Here is a 15,858-nt window from a genome sequence, read left to right on the forward strand (position 1 = left end):
AAATTGATTTCGGTGTGTGACTCTGACACCACATGCAAGCAGTCCTCTCCGAGTCCTCTTCATTCTCACTTACACTGGCAAGATACCAAAGATCTGTTGTAGCTTTTGCCATTTTAAAAGGTAAGCCGGATAGAGATTGGAAGACTGGAGAGAAGAGGTGGATAGAGAAGGGTTCCTCAGTGCGGACAGTAAAACCCTGATAGGCAGTAGGTTGAGTGAAAGGATTAGATACCATAGGCAGGAGTGTTGCAAAATCGCACTACTTGACTGTGCTCTATTATTAACCTGGAGAAGCCCACCTCTGGGACTGGCTGTCTACCTGAGCGCTGACGGAGATGCCAGTTAATGCCAACTGTGATAGCAGCTTGGACAGCTCTGCAGGAATAGGGGTGACAGTTTATTTCAGTGAAGCCTCCGAGCAGATTTGATTTCTAATAGCCTAAGATGGATTTTAAATAAAAGCAGAAAAGTGGAAGATTTAGTGATGACCCACCTGTGCCTACCCTGGTTTTATCCCTTGTCTATAGACTGATGCTTCAGTACTAAATGATTCGAGCAGAGATGTGTTCTATTTTTTACTTTAAGAAAAAAAATCAATGCTTTCTTTGAGATTTGCATGTGTGGATTTCCCTGCTTTTCTGGGCTGCCATTGCAAAAAGACCTATGCTTCTTGCTGCAGCTTGACTGACTGGCAGTGCTGATGTGTGTAAAAGAAAACCTTGATAATTTCAATTCCTTTAGCATTCTAACACAAAGGATGGCTTTATCCCTTATGAAGAGATCTGGAAACAGATAAAGATTGTTAACATTGACTTAATAGATGTAGTGCAAATAATTGGGATGTAATAGAAGACAAAATGTCCAAAGCCATAGTGATAGCTCTTTTTTTCTTCCTCCTCCCCCCCTTCTTTTTGTAGCATAGGGGAGGGAGGAGATGAAAGAAACATTATCCAAGCCTCCTTTTGCCATCAACCCCTCTTGAATAAAGAACGACTGGAAGAGAAATGGTGTTAGTTTCTGTGCATCAGCCTGAATTTAGATTCCAAGGCTTATTTGTAGGATTCAGCATTTTTGTAACAGCTACATGCAAAGAGGAAAGAAAGCAAAAGAAGTTAGACATTTACCCACTTATGCCTGAGGAGAGACTTTTTTTTTTCCCCATCTAGAAAAATAAAGCAAACTATATTTAAATGCCTGTATATTAATATTACATGTTGAGGACCCCTAGGACTGGAAGTTTCTGCTGGTCCCATTTCTTTTTTATTAATGGGAAGCCTTCCTTTGAGGAAAATAGCATAGACGTTATAAAAGTGACAGTCTACTGAAGGAGAGTTCAGATTGTGGAATTGGTGCAAGTAAGTAAAAGATGCTTGCAGTGTCAGGTGCTGCTTTAACGTGGGCTGTGCAGTAGATGAGAACTGAGCCTCTAACAGGTCTAATCCAAGCACTGCAACTGTTTGGAACTAGGAAGAATTGCTGAAGTTTAAAACAAATAAAGAAGCATACATGGGGGTCTTAATCCCCTATGTAGGGAACAGATAGCGGGTGTAATAGTGATCTTTTAATGTGCACTAGCAGATTACAAGGGAAAGCCACAAAGAAGTCATTGCTTCCTGTCCTCAGCCTGTTTCATACCTGTGCCCATGGTATCTTCTCTCTCTGTTGTTATGATTTCAGAGTCCAGAAAATCACTTGCTGCTCCCTAGAGTCCTTAGAAGGCTATTTCCTGTATAGATCAGACCATTAAGGTATGAGGGTTCCTGCTATCCTTCCTTGCTTACACAACACTGAATCGATGGAAAAGCAATTAGAAGATACTGTGTCACTTTTCAGTCTCCATTTTTTTTTTCTATCAAGAACTCCTGCGCAGGGAGAAATTTCACAGAGCTGGCCTTCCAGGCTGCAGGTTAGAATCTGTTTTGTTTTGCAGCGTCTTGCTAACACGAGTTAGGCCATCGCCCCAGAATTTAGAGTTCAGGCCTTCCTCCACCACCAGGCCCTGAATTAGCAAGGCGTCCTGGAACGTTTGCTGGCATCTGCCCTCTTGTTCCTCTGAACGGGCAGAGCACACCCCATGGCACAGTTCCCTTCCCTCTACAGCTTTTTCAGATATTGAGAAGACTTGTTTGAGTCACTGGGCGTTGGGGCTGTAGAACTCTTGTACTTTCTTGCCTTCCATTGCCTCTGTTTTTGGTGAATAAGTGTTAATACTTGGTTCATCTGCTTCTTTTAGGCAGTGATTCAGTAATGCTGAGGTCCAGCAAAAATACAGTTTTCTACTGTGTAGCTCCGGTTCCAAACTGTGTTGCCTGACCACACACATGGGCATCCCCCCGCTGTTATGCAGAGGCTGCTGTGCGTTGTACATTGGATCACTGATTGGGCATCATGAAAAATTGGGAGATGGAGCATGTTTCTTGGGGTTGTCTTGTTTTGAAGCTAGGTTGCTTCATGATCCTGCCCACAGCCCATCGTGACAAGCTGTGACTCAGCTGAACTGTGTGGGAACTCCAGGGGGATGACTGGGGGCTCCTTGAGCTGATACTGTTTGACAGAGCTGCTCTTTCCTCAAACCAGGATGAACCAGCAGTGCTGCAAAACTTAACTGAAACTGGGTTTGTTCACAACTATCTCTGCACTTTGTAGAATGCCAGGGGAACCTGGTCCTAGTCTTACCAAAGCTATTGCAGCAATAGAAGCACAGTCTCTCTTCAGGCTCAGGAAGATGGCAGAATGTCCATTTATGTTTTTTGCAAGTTTGTTAAATTTAACCATACGGCTACAATTTCAGCCTGTGTTTCTAAATCATCACCTAAATTTTGTAGAAATTAGTGCTTTCAACCCTGCCTGGCTTTTGTTTTACAGGTGTCTGTGTCTCTAAGATGTCTTAAAAGGTATCGTTATGGCTTCAAGTTTTAGACATAAGGAAAAGATCTGATTTATTTTTAAGGCTCAGAAGGAGAAATGCAAAGGTTAACAGTTGGTTGATATATCAGATGTTGCTTGGTATGTGTATCTGCTCTTTATTTTTGCATTTCCTTTTCTCTCCTTCTCCAGGTGTCATCTTGACATGAGTACATTTGAGCTTGGCACTAAGAAGTATATGAAACTTGCTTGTAGGGGTGGAGAAAAGAAACTGCAGCATCCTTGTGTGTATCAAAATGCCTTGTAAAAGCTCTTTAGAGAGTGAGAATTCAATTCTGTGAAACAATTTTCATAAGCACTTGGTACAAACATGAAAACCAACATCTCTGCACATTGTGCAAGCACAAGATACACAGATTATAGTGCAGTTAACATTAATGAAGAGAATAGTTATGTCTAATTAGTAGCACAGGATAGGTGAGAGGGGTTTTGAAGTGTCCTTCTCAGAAGTGGCATTAATCCAGTACTATCCAAGCAGTAAACTCTGTAATGCTTTTTTAAATGGCCTGGTTAGTCCTGAGGGTGTTTGAGCTTTATTGTTGCACACGTAATTTAATGAACTTTTAAAGAGACCTCTAGGCAACAGCCCAAACTCAGAAGGGCAGAGGGGAAAATGCTGATAGACAGTCCTACTGAGCTAGAACACAGTGGCTGGGAAGGAAAAGCCATTGAATGGGCCAATGGCTGAAAGAAGTAAAGCAACTGCACTTGGACTCGCTAACGGGCTTTTTGTCCAAATTGGAGCCATCTCTTTCTTTAGGAAGTTATTTGTGTTGGAAATCAGGCCACAGCCAGGCTGGAGCAGGAAGGAAGAGGCGGATAGTTAGTGATCTCAAAAGGGTGTGCTCTGGGTGCAGAATGACAGCTGTGGAAGAAGTAGGTTGGCTGTGAGGGCATTGAACTTGGCAAGAAAGCTTCTTCAGCTCCTTGCACCGCTGAAAATCTGGTGTCATGCCGGTGACTTTGGAGCAGAGCTGAGGGAGCCTAGAGGGTGGTCATGGTGGTGTGAGGCTCACTGCCCGTTCAGCTGAGAAGCCAGCAGCCCTCCTGAGGCCACTCGTCCCTTCCTGCAACCTCTTTCTGCTTCACAAAAATACAAAAATGTGCACTAAGCAGAGGAGTGCTTGTCACCCTTTTCCTGTTCCCAGCCTGGAAAAGAAGTGAAGCCTCTTACTTTCTGTCTGTCAGTTCCTCAGTGCTTCCCCAACATTTCATAAAGTGTTACAGGCCTTTCCTGCCATTTTACTGTGTCTGCTTTGCTGAAAGGGATGTTGAAGCAGCAAAGAAGTGTAAGCTTTTTTTTTCCAGGGATGCAAGTTGTCTGTATTGGAGTCAGTAAAGAAACCAGAATTTGCGACTTCCTTCCTGTGACGTTTAAATCGTGCATTTCCGTATACTGAGAGGTGCCTCTGACGCTATTTGTGCCTTAGCTTGGCAATTGGATGGAAAAGCAATCTCATTTTCCTCGGCTGATTCATAGGTCCCTAATGACAGGTTACATGTTAATACTTGTTTTCAGCAATTATCGTGCAGTTGTGTTTTGACTAGGACCTGATAGCAAACATGAGAAGAGCTTCAGGCTTAAGGCCTAATAGTGCAGCAATGATACTTTTTGTTTGAGTGTTTGAAAACAGTTCCCCCACAGTTGTTGTAATCCTTTTCTAAGGCGAATAGATCAGAGGTGATTGTTCTTTGCTTGTTTTTTATTCTGTTTCAATGCATTTGACAATGTTTTATATAGCATCAGTTTTGTTGCTGCTCCATCATTACAATGATTGTTATTATAGGGCATAAAATATCAAACTCAGATCACAGCTGTATTGTGTAGGAACTGTATAAATGTGCAGTAAAGAGAGTCTCTGTCGCAAAGTGTTAGTGGTGTCTAGAGAGACAAGGCAGAGAAGAAAAGGCACGATTCAGCAACATGCCCCTGTTGCATAAAATCTTAGTTGCAGAGTCTGATACAGAACAGTTCTTCAGATGGGAGGGGACACATTTCTCATGTACGACGTTGCAGGATCAGGAAAGATGAGCTCTTACCTCCCTTCTAGAGATTAGCACCTTTAAAATAAACTGGCCTTGCATGTGACAGAGAAAGAAATTCAAGCATCTAGATAGTCAAAGGTCTCTTTCTGACCCTAATGGGGTCAGAAATTTGTGTAGTATTTAAGAAGCACATTCAGAGTCAGTGTGAAAGTCCATATTGTTTTAAATCTCACTGAACTTTAAGGATTTGCACTGCACCTAAAAGTGTCTTCTCCCAGCAGCTGGGCGGGGGGTGGAAGGGCAGGTGGGAGGGTTATTCTCCTTAGCAGAGGGATTCTTTGTTTGTAAGTAGGGAAAAAATTGCTTTTTCCCATCCAGAGGTGGGTGAGATAGGTCTGTCTCCATCTCAGATTCAAAATCTCTCCTCACTGCTGCTCGAGGTCCTTCCAGTTGCAAGGGACCAGTTGCTTCTGTATTCCTCAATCTAGAAGTTGGACAGCCCAGAGATGGTGAAAAATCTTGTGATGGATTGGCATCCTTTGGCTGGAAAAAGTGCTAAGAGTAGCCTTTGCCACCATCTTCGAGCTCAATAGGTGCCAGTTTAAAGTGGAGCGATGCTGGCTCACTGACATTGCTCTCTCCTGTTTCTTTACAGCTCCTGTATGACAACCCAAAAGCCCGTCAGGAAGTAGAATATCACTGGCGAGCATCAGGGTGTCCCCACATTGTCCATGTCCTGGATGTTTATGAGAATATACATCATGGAAAGAGATGCCTCCTCATTGTCATGGAATGGTATGGACCATCAGCAGTCCTCCACCAAGCATTGCTCTTTGAGGGGGTGGAGGGAGTGGGAGAATGTGTTGGCCTAGATGAGAGCTAGGTGAGCTTTCCCAGCAGCACCATTTTAGTTTGCACAGCAAACCTTTTGTTGTCTTTATGGAAGTGGTAGGGAAATGTATAGCTGCTCCAGCCAACTTGTATGATGGAAGAATGAGGAACCTTAACCAGAAAATAAATTTTCTTTGTCCTCCTTGACAATTGTCCTCATTAAGGCATTGACTAATTAATACAAACTTGAAAGATATGTCTCTAAAAATATGATGTGCTTTGATTGTGATTGGCTTCCAACTTCAGGTGTAAATCCTATGATCTGACATGATCCTTTTTGCTACTATTTTGACTCTTAACTTTTCCTGTTCCCTACTTGATCTGTAATACCACAGTTATTGTCGTCTTCACTGGGGACAAATTAATAATCCTTTTCAGTGTTTTTATATCTTTCTTTTTTCTTCATCTCCAACCCTTACGTAAAACAAGATTACTGTCAGCCTCTCCGTGCTGGCATATCTGACTTCCCAGCAATGTGTGTCGTTCTTTGCGACAGGATGCCTTAAACTGAAAGCATCAAAACTCCTTGGTCTTGTTTTGTTTTCTAATTATTCCATATCAGAATGGCTTTGTGCATTAATTCAAATGAGTGTGATGTTTAGGAAGCATTGGCATAGGAGGCAGCATGTAATCTCTTCTAATCCATTCCTGCCATGGTTCTGTGTGATTATATGGATGCACAGTCAGGTGTTAATTTGATCTTTTCTACTCATGTAAGGTGGGGCTTCTTTGTGTTCTTTGTTTCAGCATGGAGGGAGGAGAGCTGTTTAGCAGGATCCAGGAGAGAGGAGATCAAGCTTTCACTGAGAGAGGTGAAAAATCACAAGTTTAAAATTAAAGTTTGTGAAAGATTCCTTCTCTGTTCCTCTGTCCCCTTGCTTAGTTCCCTTACAGGAATTTTTCTTTGATTTGATTTTTGTTTATAATTTTTATTTTTTTTCTATCCAAGTCTGTATTAGTTATTTTTTCAAAGTTCCTGAAAATTGGGAATTACTGGAATTGGCCAAGTCGAAGCACAGTGTAGAAAGTTTAGAGGAAAATTCCTCATACAAATCTGCACAGCTTCTTCGTTTCTGAACCACTGCAGCCTCTGTTATTCTAGTCCCTGGTCTCCTGCCAGATCACCTCTAACACGATCAACGCAGCTCCTACTGTGATTTCTCTTCTGGCTGTCCCTCAGGCAGCATCGCTGTGCACAGCTATACTGTTAGGTGATGAATATAATGAGCAAATCACATTTGATGAAACATGCCTTATTCAAGGGTTTTGAAGTACTACTTGAAAGGAAGTGTTATTAGCCACACTGTAAACAAGCCTGCTCATCTCTAATAGGGACTATGTGCAAGTTTAAAGACCTGCTATGAGTCCGTGACAGAGCTTGCAATAGAATAGTCTTGCCATTTTTATTGTCTTTGCTATTTATTATTTGCAGAGTACCACAGGTGTGCTTGACTGTGTTTCTCCTTGGCCATTCACAACAGACAAGAGCTTGTTTCTACTAGGAGTAAAAATGTTAGTGTTTGTAACTAGCATCCTGACAAAATGATTAGAAGAAGAAAAATTTATACCTGAGCTTGCAAATTACTGTGACTGTTTTGCAAGCCTGGTACAGAGGCCAGGCTTTTTTTTGATCCTGTGATCCTTTGTTTCCTAGCCCGGTAAGAATCCTTGAAGTGGAATGAAACTTTATTTGTTCCTCTCTAAAATACAAGATTCCGGGGGGGAAACTGGTTCTGTGATCATTAGTGACTCCACTCTGCTAAAAACGTTGTTTTTATGCATTAAATACCATCGTATAACATTCTAAATACTTACTCAGAAGTCATCTGGGAGTATTAAACAAAAGAACCACCTGCATTCTTTCCTGAGATAAATGAGCCCTGTTCCACTGGATTCCCAGGTTCACTGGTTGTTTATATATCAGCCGCAACTTCCCATTAGGAGCCAGGGTTTTGGCCTGGGCCAGGAAGGAGGAGGTTGTGCAAGGTTTTCCCCAAAGATGATGAGTGTTCCTGCCTTCTGATTGTCCTTGCCTGAGATTGTGTAATTTCTATGTCAAGCCATATGAAAAAGGATTCGAGGTTACAGTAGAGTAATTTCTACTTTCTCTCTCACTACTGCAGCAGAGGTTTCTACCTGTGCAGAAAACAGAGGATCAGGTTGAAGTTGCTAATTCTGTTTCCCTGTCAATGGAGATGTAATATAATGCTCACTTGGTACAATGGGAATGTCACTCCTCCCTGCTCTGAAACCTCTCCCTGTGTAACTGAATTCTTCCAGACTTCCAGAGTACTGCTGTTGCAAGGCAGCTCTCCAACCACTGGAATTTCCCACTGGGGTTATGTAAAATTTTAGAAACATTATTTCAAAGATGGCAGTTTGAGCTTTGCAGAATAGAACTGTTGATTTCGTTTCCCCTGAGCAAAAACTTCTAAAGACGGTGAGGGATGAAGATGTATATTGTTATGCTGCTCTATTTTTAGAAAATCTGTTAGATCCTCCTATTACCCCTGAACCGGAAGCTGAAAGTTAAAATTTCTGTCTCGGACAACCAAGGACACATCCTGGACAATCAGAGATATGTCCTGGTTGGGGCTCCTTTCTCCACGGTCTTGCATGTTGCTTGCATACCTGCTCTGCTCTTGCTGCTTTTCTGGTGAGCAAATTAAAGCACAAATTTACAAGCTCGTAAGAAGCAGGAGTCTCAACCATTTGGTTGCAGTGCCTGCTCAGGAGGAGGGCTGAGCAGCCGGGGAATTGGGGGGTATGGTTGCCTGCAGAACCAAAACACAGCTGTTAGGGCTAATTTTAGGTTTTCTAGTTTTGACGCTAGCCCTGTATTCCAACAAGCTGTTTGTAAGTCATAAGCATTCCCAAGCATGTCCCCGAGTTACAGTGGGAATGTTAATGTGACCTTTCTTTAAAATTGTATTTATAGAGGCCTCTGAGATAATGAGAGACATCGGAACAGCCATCCAGTATCTGCATTCAATGAACATTGCCCATAGAGACGTCAAGGTGAGGCCTGATGGCGTGTGGGCAGGGAGAAAAATAAATGGGCAGTGGTGGTTTAAATAGAACTAGGAGTACAATCAGACAGTCAAAGTATTTCTGTTCCTCTGCCAGTGTGAGAAGGGATCTGTTCATAACTAGTTTGCAACTAGTCAAAGGTCAGAATATTCATGTGTGCTAATACCTTCAAGTTATGTATGGAATGCGGAAGAATCTGGTGATAGTCAGATGGTTAATAAAAGAGGTGCTACCAACTAGCAATCCAGTTAGTTAACAAGAAAATAACACTGCCTGAAATGAGCTTATACTAGATGCTATACCTCTGTGTGCAGTCTTCGCCAGTTATTAGCTATTTTCAGGATCATACTTGCCTAAAAAAACCCAAAAAAACCCAACAAACACCCCCCCGCCCCTCCCAAAAAAAAACCCCAAACCCAAAACAAACAAAAAAAGCAAACACTAAAACCCCCTTCAGAAACAGGAGGAACTGCATATATGGGAGGAATAATACCAATTCCATGTATCCAGCCCACTTTAATAGTATGTGTAAATATTTGGGAAAATAGGGAAAGCTCAGTTACTACCATATGTGTGGAACAGTATGCTTTATTAGCTAAAGTTTGTACCCAAAGCTTGTTGTGGAGATTTGACAGGGTTTGTAGTATTGTATTTTGTGTTCATTCTGTAAAGTGTGCAGCAAAGCAAAGGCAGGATAGCTGCACCAAGGCGCTTCTAGCACAGCGATACAGCAGTGTGATGGAATGTGCTGGAGAGCAGGTCACATAATGATAGACTGAGGCATCTGGTTGATTCTGCAGTTCTGATTTTGTGAATTTTCTAAACACGCTTCTTTGTGTTTAGCTGCTTGGTATCACTGAGGGGTATGTTTGAGGGTTTTTTAGGCAGGAACTGAAGAATGACTTAACAGTTCAGAGACTAAAAATCTGTTCACTTTTGTGGAGCTTTGTGCCATTGCCTATCACCAGCACAGAAACTGAAGCAGTTAGCCCCAAACACCACCTACGCACACTCAGTGAACTAACATACAAATGGTTCAAATTGCTTAATAGATCCTAAGCGCTGTTTTCTTTCAAGCCCTTCCTTCTTCTGTATGTCCCTAAACACTAGCATGAGAGAGGGCATAGCTTCCTTATGACTGAGAAACTGGAAAACAAGTTCAAACAATTGCAGGTTCTGGAGATGTGCTGTTGTCCCTGTTCTTGTGCACAAAAGCTTGTACTTCCCTCTGTGCCACTTCTGGTTTTGGAGAGCCTTTATGAGAGTGTGGAGCAAGACTGGAATTAACTCGGGTTTCAGGAGACAGAGGAGGGGGGAGCAGGAAGGGAACTGTGTCTGTATTGGTTAATTCTGATGGAGTTATGCCAGTTGCTCATAGAGAGCTTGGCTGATGACTTCTCTTGCCTTCCACCTCAGCGACTTGAGTGCAGTACAGAGTGCTGTCAGATAAACTGGTGTTGATCAGACAGAACAATCCTAGTCAGTGCAGTGAACTAGAGAGGGGTTCAAGAAGCCAGACTTGATGCCCATTGGACCTGATGAGAGTCTTGTGATTTGCTCTCCCAAATACCATGTTGAGAAGGATGTTGATCCTTAGTCTGGGCAAAAACGCTCCATGTTGGGAGGGAACTTTCTGCATGGTATGATGGGGATGTGAGAGAAGTAAGAAGAGACAGATGCTGGTGATGTAATGATCCAGGCAAGTGGGAGCGGTTTGACCTTTCAGCTTATTAGGGACATTTCTTCATTGTCCAGTTTATCCTTTGTCTTGTTGGCCTTTCAGCCTGAAAACTTGCTTTACACATCTAAAGAGAAGGATGCTGTACTCAAACTCACAGACTTCGGCTTTGCCAAAGAAACCACTGTACAAAATGCATTGCAGACCCCCTGTTACACTCCCTATTATGTGGGTAAGTTATCCAAGATGCATTTCTTCTGCATTTCAGTCTGTCATCCCTCCCCTTAATGTGGCCCTGTGGACTGTAGGAATGGATGGGAAATCTGCTATTGTGGGTGTAATGCAAAGGGGTAGCCTGCAGAACTTAAACTGGCATCCAACCCAAACTTAGTCTGGTTCCAGTACAGTTCAGTGCTCCTGCTTTCTTCCTTGGTTGCAGAAGAAACAGCCTTAACAGGGGATGTAAATGAGGATCAAGGAGAGAGGTCATACCGCTTCTGATTACACTTGAAGTAATCCTGATGTTTTCTTTGAATGATGCAATAAGTGCCATAATTTGAACTCAGCTTCATGATTATTTGGGTGTTCCCTTGCAAAACTTCCCTTAGCTTACCTAATGCAGTAGAAGAGAACAGGGAGAGTATTGCCTCAGCTGTAAAGCTTCTTAAAGCCGGCAAATGGAGGAATTGGTAATAAAACACCAATGTGACTTAATCAGAACTGAGGTTTTGCCTGCATTTTGTCTAAAGACAGAGCACTGTGTAATGAATGCCATAGTAGACTGTCCTTTATGCACTCATTTTAGAGTACATCCCTTTTGGTCTTTGAGTTAATAGTCATTCACCATATGGTATGACTGAGGCAGTCTGCACTAGGAATTTCTTTGGAGGAAAAAGGGCTTATTTTTTTGGAAGAATTAGTTCTCTTCTACAATGTAAGTTTTTATAGGATTTTTTGTATTGAAAGATACTGTTATTCATTGTTACCAGAGAACTACGATAGCAATTTTTTTTTCTGATGCTTTCTTCTATATTTTTGTAAGTTCAGATCAGTGATAAAATGTTAAGGAATTTACCCATATATGTTTCTATGCCTTTATCTTTGTATGTAAACAGGCTGACATTTCCTTTCTCAACACCTTTTTATAAACCAGCATGATTGCTTTTATGTTTGAAGAATCATTTTTCTTCCAAAATCAAACTCCCTGCCAGTTCACCTGCCCCAGGGGAAAAAAAAATCCCCTCTAAATGTATCTCTCCATAATTTTGTTACTTAGTGAAGAACTGTAATGCTCTGGAGGCCAAAGAAAAATACATTGCTTTGTAGCTGCTGGAGCTAAACACACTCCACCCAGGTACCAATCAAAATTTTATCACAGCTCAAGTAGGTCCTTTCTGTTCTGATTTCTGGAACATATGCTCCTGCCTCGTTCAGTGCAGTGTCTCCCTGTACACTTTTAGCTATAGCTCCTTCTGCTTTTCTGTAATCTTAGTACTCTCTTGAGCAGAGAGACACTAAGGTGAAGACTAGGGCATTTTGCCAGCTCCATTCCTTTTTAAAGCTACGTAAGATGTGTTTAGGAACTTGTCAATAGAAAATACTACCCAATTCCTGCAGTGAGTTGCATTTTTTTTTAATGCCTCCGATATTTGTTGTTGAGTGTGCTGCTTACAGGGTGGTGGGGATGAAAGGAAATATCTGGTGATCTGTTAACTTACGTTTTTAATCTTCAGCCCCAGAAGTCCTTGGTCCTGAGAAGTATGATAAATCATGTGACATGTGGTCGTTGGGTGTCATCACATATATTCTGTAAGTATTTGGAAAGAGGCTTGATGAATGGAAAAAGGAAACATTGTATTAAATCTGCACCTAAAAGTAATTAGTCACTAGAATCATGTAACCTGCAGAAGAATATAAGCTCGTATGGGACCTTGTAAGAGAGGAAAGGACATTGCTAGTTATAAGATTCTTTTGTCCACTCTTACAGCCTGTGTGGGTTCCCTCCATTCTACTCAAACACCGGTCAAGCCATTTCTCCGGGGATGAAGAGAAGAATTCGGATGGGGCAATATGGGTTTCCCAATCCAGAATGGGCTGAAGTATCAGAGGAAGGTAACAATGCTTAGTGTCACTGATGAGTATGTGCATGATGTGCAGTGGTAAAGCACTTACAAGAGACTATTTCTAAAAACCTGCCTTAGTTTTTGTTTCTCTTTTTTTAGGACTTAAATTAATTTTTTGTGAGGTGATGCAGAGAACGACTGGGAACTCAAGACGCTAGCCAGCCACCTAAGTACTACAGAAAGTAAATGACTACTGAAAACTTTCTTTCAAATTCCAGCTAGTGCTAGTGAATGCCAAGATTAAACCCTCTGGAAACAAAAGTCTTTAATCCTGAGAAAGGAGACTGCCAGGGCAGCTGCAATGCAAGCTGGGTTGGAAGAAAGGCAAACTGTCTTAAGAGCTCGTTCAGTCTTTGCCCTCCTTGGTGATACAGCCAGCAAGGATGGCAAGTTTTCACGGTAGCTTTTTGTGATGTGGGAACTTGACAGCCACCACTTAAATCAAGGTCAGCAATTTATTTTGCATAAGTCATTGACCAGAAGCTGCTGCTGTTCAGCTGTAACCTGGATGGGCTCAAACCAGTGTCCTGAAAGTGGATGTTTTTGATTCCCTCTTATTCTGGCAGTCTCATAAGCTGGAAGCCTCACCTGCCCATCATATTAGAGAGAAAGGTCAGCAACCTCTGGGCACATCTTTTTTTTGAACAAGGCCTTTATATTGCTGTTGCTAGCATCCTATTATTGTCTGCTGCTTAGCAATAACAAATTATCATTGGATAACACTGTGATCTGTGGCACTTTAACCCCTCATTGGATCTTAAGGTTGCACGTGCAGCATGGACTACTGAACATTAATAAGGAAAATGTTTTACCTATGGGATGCTGGCTTAATATTTGTCTGCCTTGGGTCTTGTTCATATTACAGCATTATTAAAATGCTATGGGAGCTTCGTGAGAGAAGATTTGCTTGGAAAATCTGTAGGGTTGCTTGAATGAAGTATGATTCCCTGAATGAAGATAGGTTCACTCTACCTTTCAACCTGTTAGATAAGTGAGTTTATGTGCACTCCTTTAGGCTGATCAGGCACCTTCAGCAGACTGCTTCTTTTTGCTCTCCTTTATACTATCCTTGTCATGGTTTTCTTTATCTAATCGTTCCTTCATTGCATCATCTATGGAGGCTTCCTCTAAATTCCCCACCAGCTTCCTGTAATCATCTTAATGGGCTCTGTTCGTGGTCCCCTCCTTTTGTTTCCTTGTACTTTTTAAGCTCCAGGTAGTCTCTTCTGTAAAACCCCCTTTTCAGCCTCTCTCAACAAACTAAAGTCTCAGCTTGTATTTCTGGCAGCTTCTTACAAGCATTTAGTCATCTTGTATTCAATATTTCTAAAAGTGAACTCTTATTCAGAAATTTTTCTAGGTTCCCCCAAGGAAGTTATGTTTAAGTCTTTCTGAATAATGTCCCTTGGAGGAAGCATTTCCTGTCTGTCCACCTACATTAATGAAACTCTGGTCCAGACTCACATCATCTCATATCTCTGTTACTTACTACTCTTGCTTTGGTAGATACCATGTTCACAGAAAGCTGCTACAAAGCCTCTTTGTGCAATGCATTTTTTTTTTGACTTCACATCCTTTTGGTGGCCTCTCAGTTGTCAGAGAGAAGTGTTCATTTTCTTCCCCTGCCTCCCCACCCCCCAAACTCTGCTGGTTTTTGTCTCCTATCATTTCTCCAAACATTAGCTTATGCATTCATTCAGCCCATAATGCCAAGCTTCTCACTGTCTTTCAGACAGGCAGCTTTCTGTTCCTGTGGTTCTCTTTTCCTCAAGTTCATGCTCTCAGAACAGTTGGTTTGGTGATGTAGATAGCATAGATGGAATCCCCAATCTTTTGTCTTTCCTTCTTACTTCATTTTGGACATTTTAATGTTCTGCCTCTTTAAACATAATAACCTACCACACTGTACATGGCTTCTTAACATGGTAACAGTAATAGGTAAGTGTTCTGAATTCTGCAAAATTATCTTCCTTCATTCAGCAGGCCTTTGTGTTCTCATGGTTATTTGGGAACGCAGTAGTAGACTACAACATGCCATGTTGGTTCTGTTTTTCAGCCAAGCAACTGATTCGCCATTTACTGAAGACTGACCCAACAGAGAGGATGACAGTTTCTCAATTTATGAATCACCCTTGGATTAATGTGAGTTTCATATCTCTTTTTACAAGGGAGCAAGATGAATTTTTACATGAAGAACTTATATGTAGCTCCACATAGCACAGCAAGAGAAGGATAATGATTACTGTTAGTAACTTAACCTACTGTGCCCTCTGTAGGGGGTCATCTGCCTGTAGAAACACAATTCTTCTTGGTGTTAGCAGAGGACACACAGAGACACCCACAATAGCGTCCTTGGAAGCAAAAGCTGAATGTATCTATATCTTCTGTGAGCAGGCAATCACTGTTGACTCTGCAGCATATGCATGTGTTACTCTCTTTAAAAATATAAAAATAAACTGTATGTACTTACTTCATCGGTGCAGGATTTAAAGAGAGCTATTATTAGTGGTCTCAGGCACCATTGTGCATAGCTGTGTTAGCGTGAGCACAGTCCTATGCTTAGTGGGAATTTTCATCCTTGGCAGAGTTTGGAAATGCGTGGCAGGAGGAGCAAGGGTCTCGGCTTAGTGCCCTGTAGGAGATTGCCAGATAGGGTGGTACACAGAGCTATTAATGGTCCCAGTTCAGGTTTCATTCTATGACCTGATTGAATTTACTTTTCCTTAAAAAATACCTTTTGGGGGAAAAGAAAAAAAGACTAATAATACAATATTAATTATTTCAAACAAGAGACAAGCATCCCGGGAGTTATCAGGCTGAGTTTCAGGATATCTGCTCTGCTCCGCAGGTGTCACTTAGAATAATCAATTATACTTTTCACGCTTATGCCTAAAAGGACACCAGTCTTGTTCTTACTTCCCAAAAAATCATCAGCTAGGAACAGAATCACTTGTACTGTAGAATGCCCTGTTCTCTCATAGTGCTTTCTGTGTCTATGCTGAGCCTCAGAGGAAGGGACAGAAACAGAGGCATGACTATTAGTCAGCATTTCTATAATGTCTGTTTGAAGATCTGAAAGCCCTTAGAATCATATAGAAATGTAGCTGTATAACATCCCGATGAGGTAGACAGATGTCTTCATTTAGAGTTGTGAAAACTGAAGAATTAAGGTTACAAAGACTCTGTGGAACTGGAACAGAACCTAAACAGTGTCTCATAGTCTTT

The 15,858-nt window shown here is 41.7% G+C and overlaps 1 protein-coding gene across 6 annotated transcripts in view; it reads left to right on the forward strand.

Annotated features, from left to right (window-relative positions):
- Positions 1–15,858, forward strand: part of MAPKAPK3 (MAPK activated protein kinase 3) — a 111,377-nt gene that overhangs the window by 90,529 nt on the left and 4,990 nt on the right. For all 6 annotated transcript variants that reach the window (XM_035894836.1, XM_035894835.1, XM_035894833.1 and 3 more), the window contains 7 exons: positions 5,567–5,706; positions 6,550–6,614; positions 8,741–8,820; positions 10,616–10,742; positions 12,244–12,319; positions 12,498–12,622; positions 14,690–14,775. In XM_035894836.1, the coding sequence (XP_035750729.1) occupies positions 5,567–5,706; positions 6,550–6,614; positions 8,741–8,820; positions 10,616–10,742; positions 12,244–12,319; positions 12,498–12,622; positions 14,690–14,775 (699 nt within the window). The remainder of the gene's footprint in view (positions 1–5,566; positions 5,707–6,549; positions 6,615–8,740; positions 8,821–10,615; positions 10,743–12,243; positions 12,320–12,497; positions 12,623–14,689; positions 14,776–15,858) is intronic.

This window comes from Egretta garzetta, unplaced genomic scaffold, assembly GCF_000687185.1.
Source record: "Egretta garzetta isolate BGI_Z169 unplaced genomic scaffold, ASM68718v1 scaffold215, whole genome shotgun sequence".
Classification (NCBI taxonomy): domain Eukaryota; kingdom Metazoa; phylum Chordata; class Aves; order Pelecaniformes; family Ardeidae; genus Egretta; species Egretta garzetta.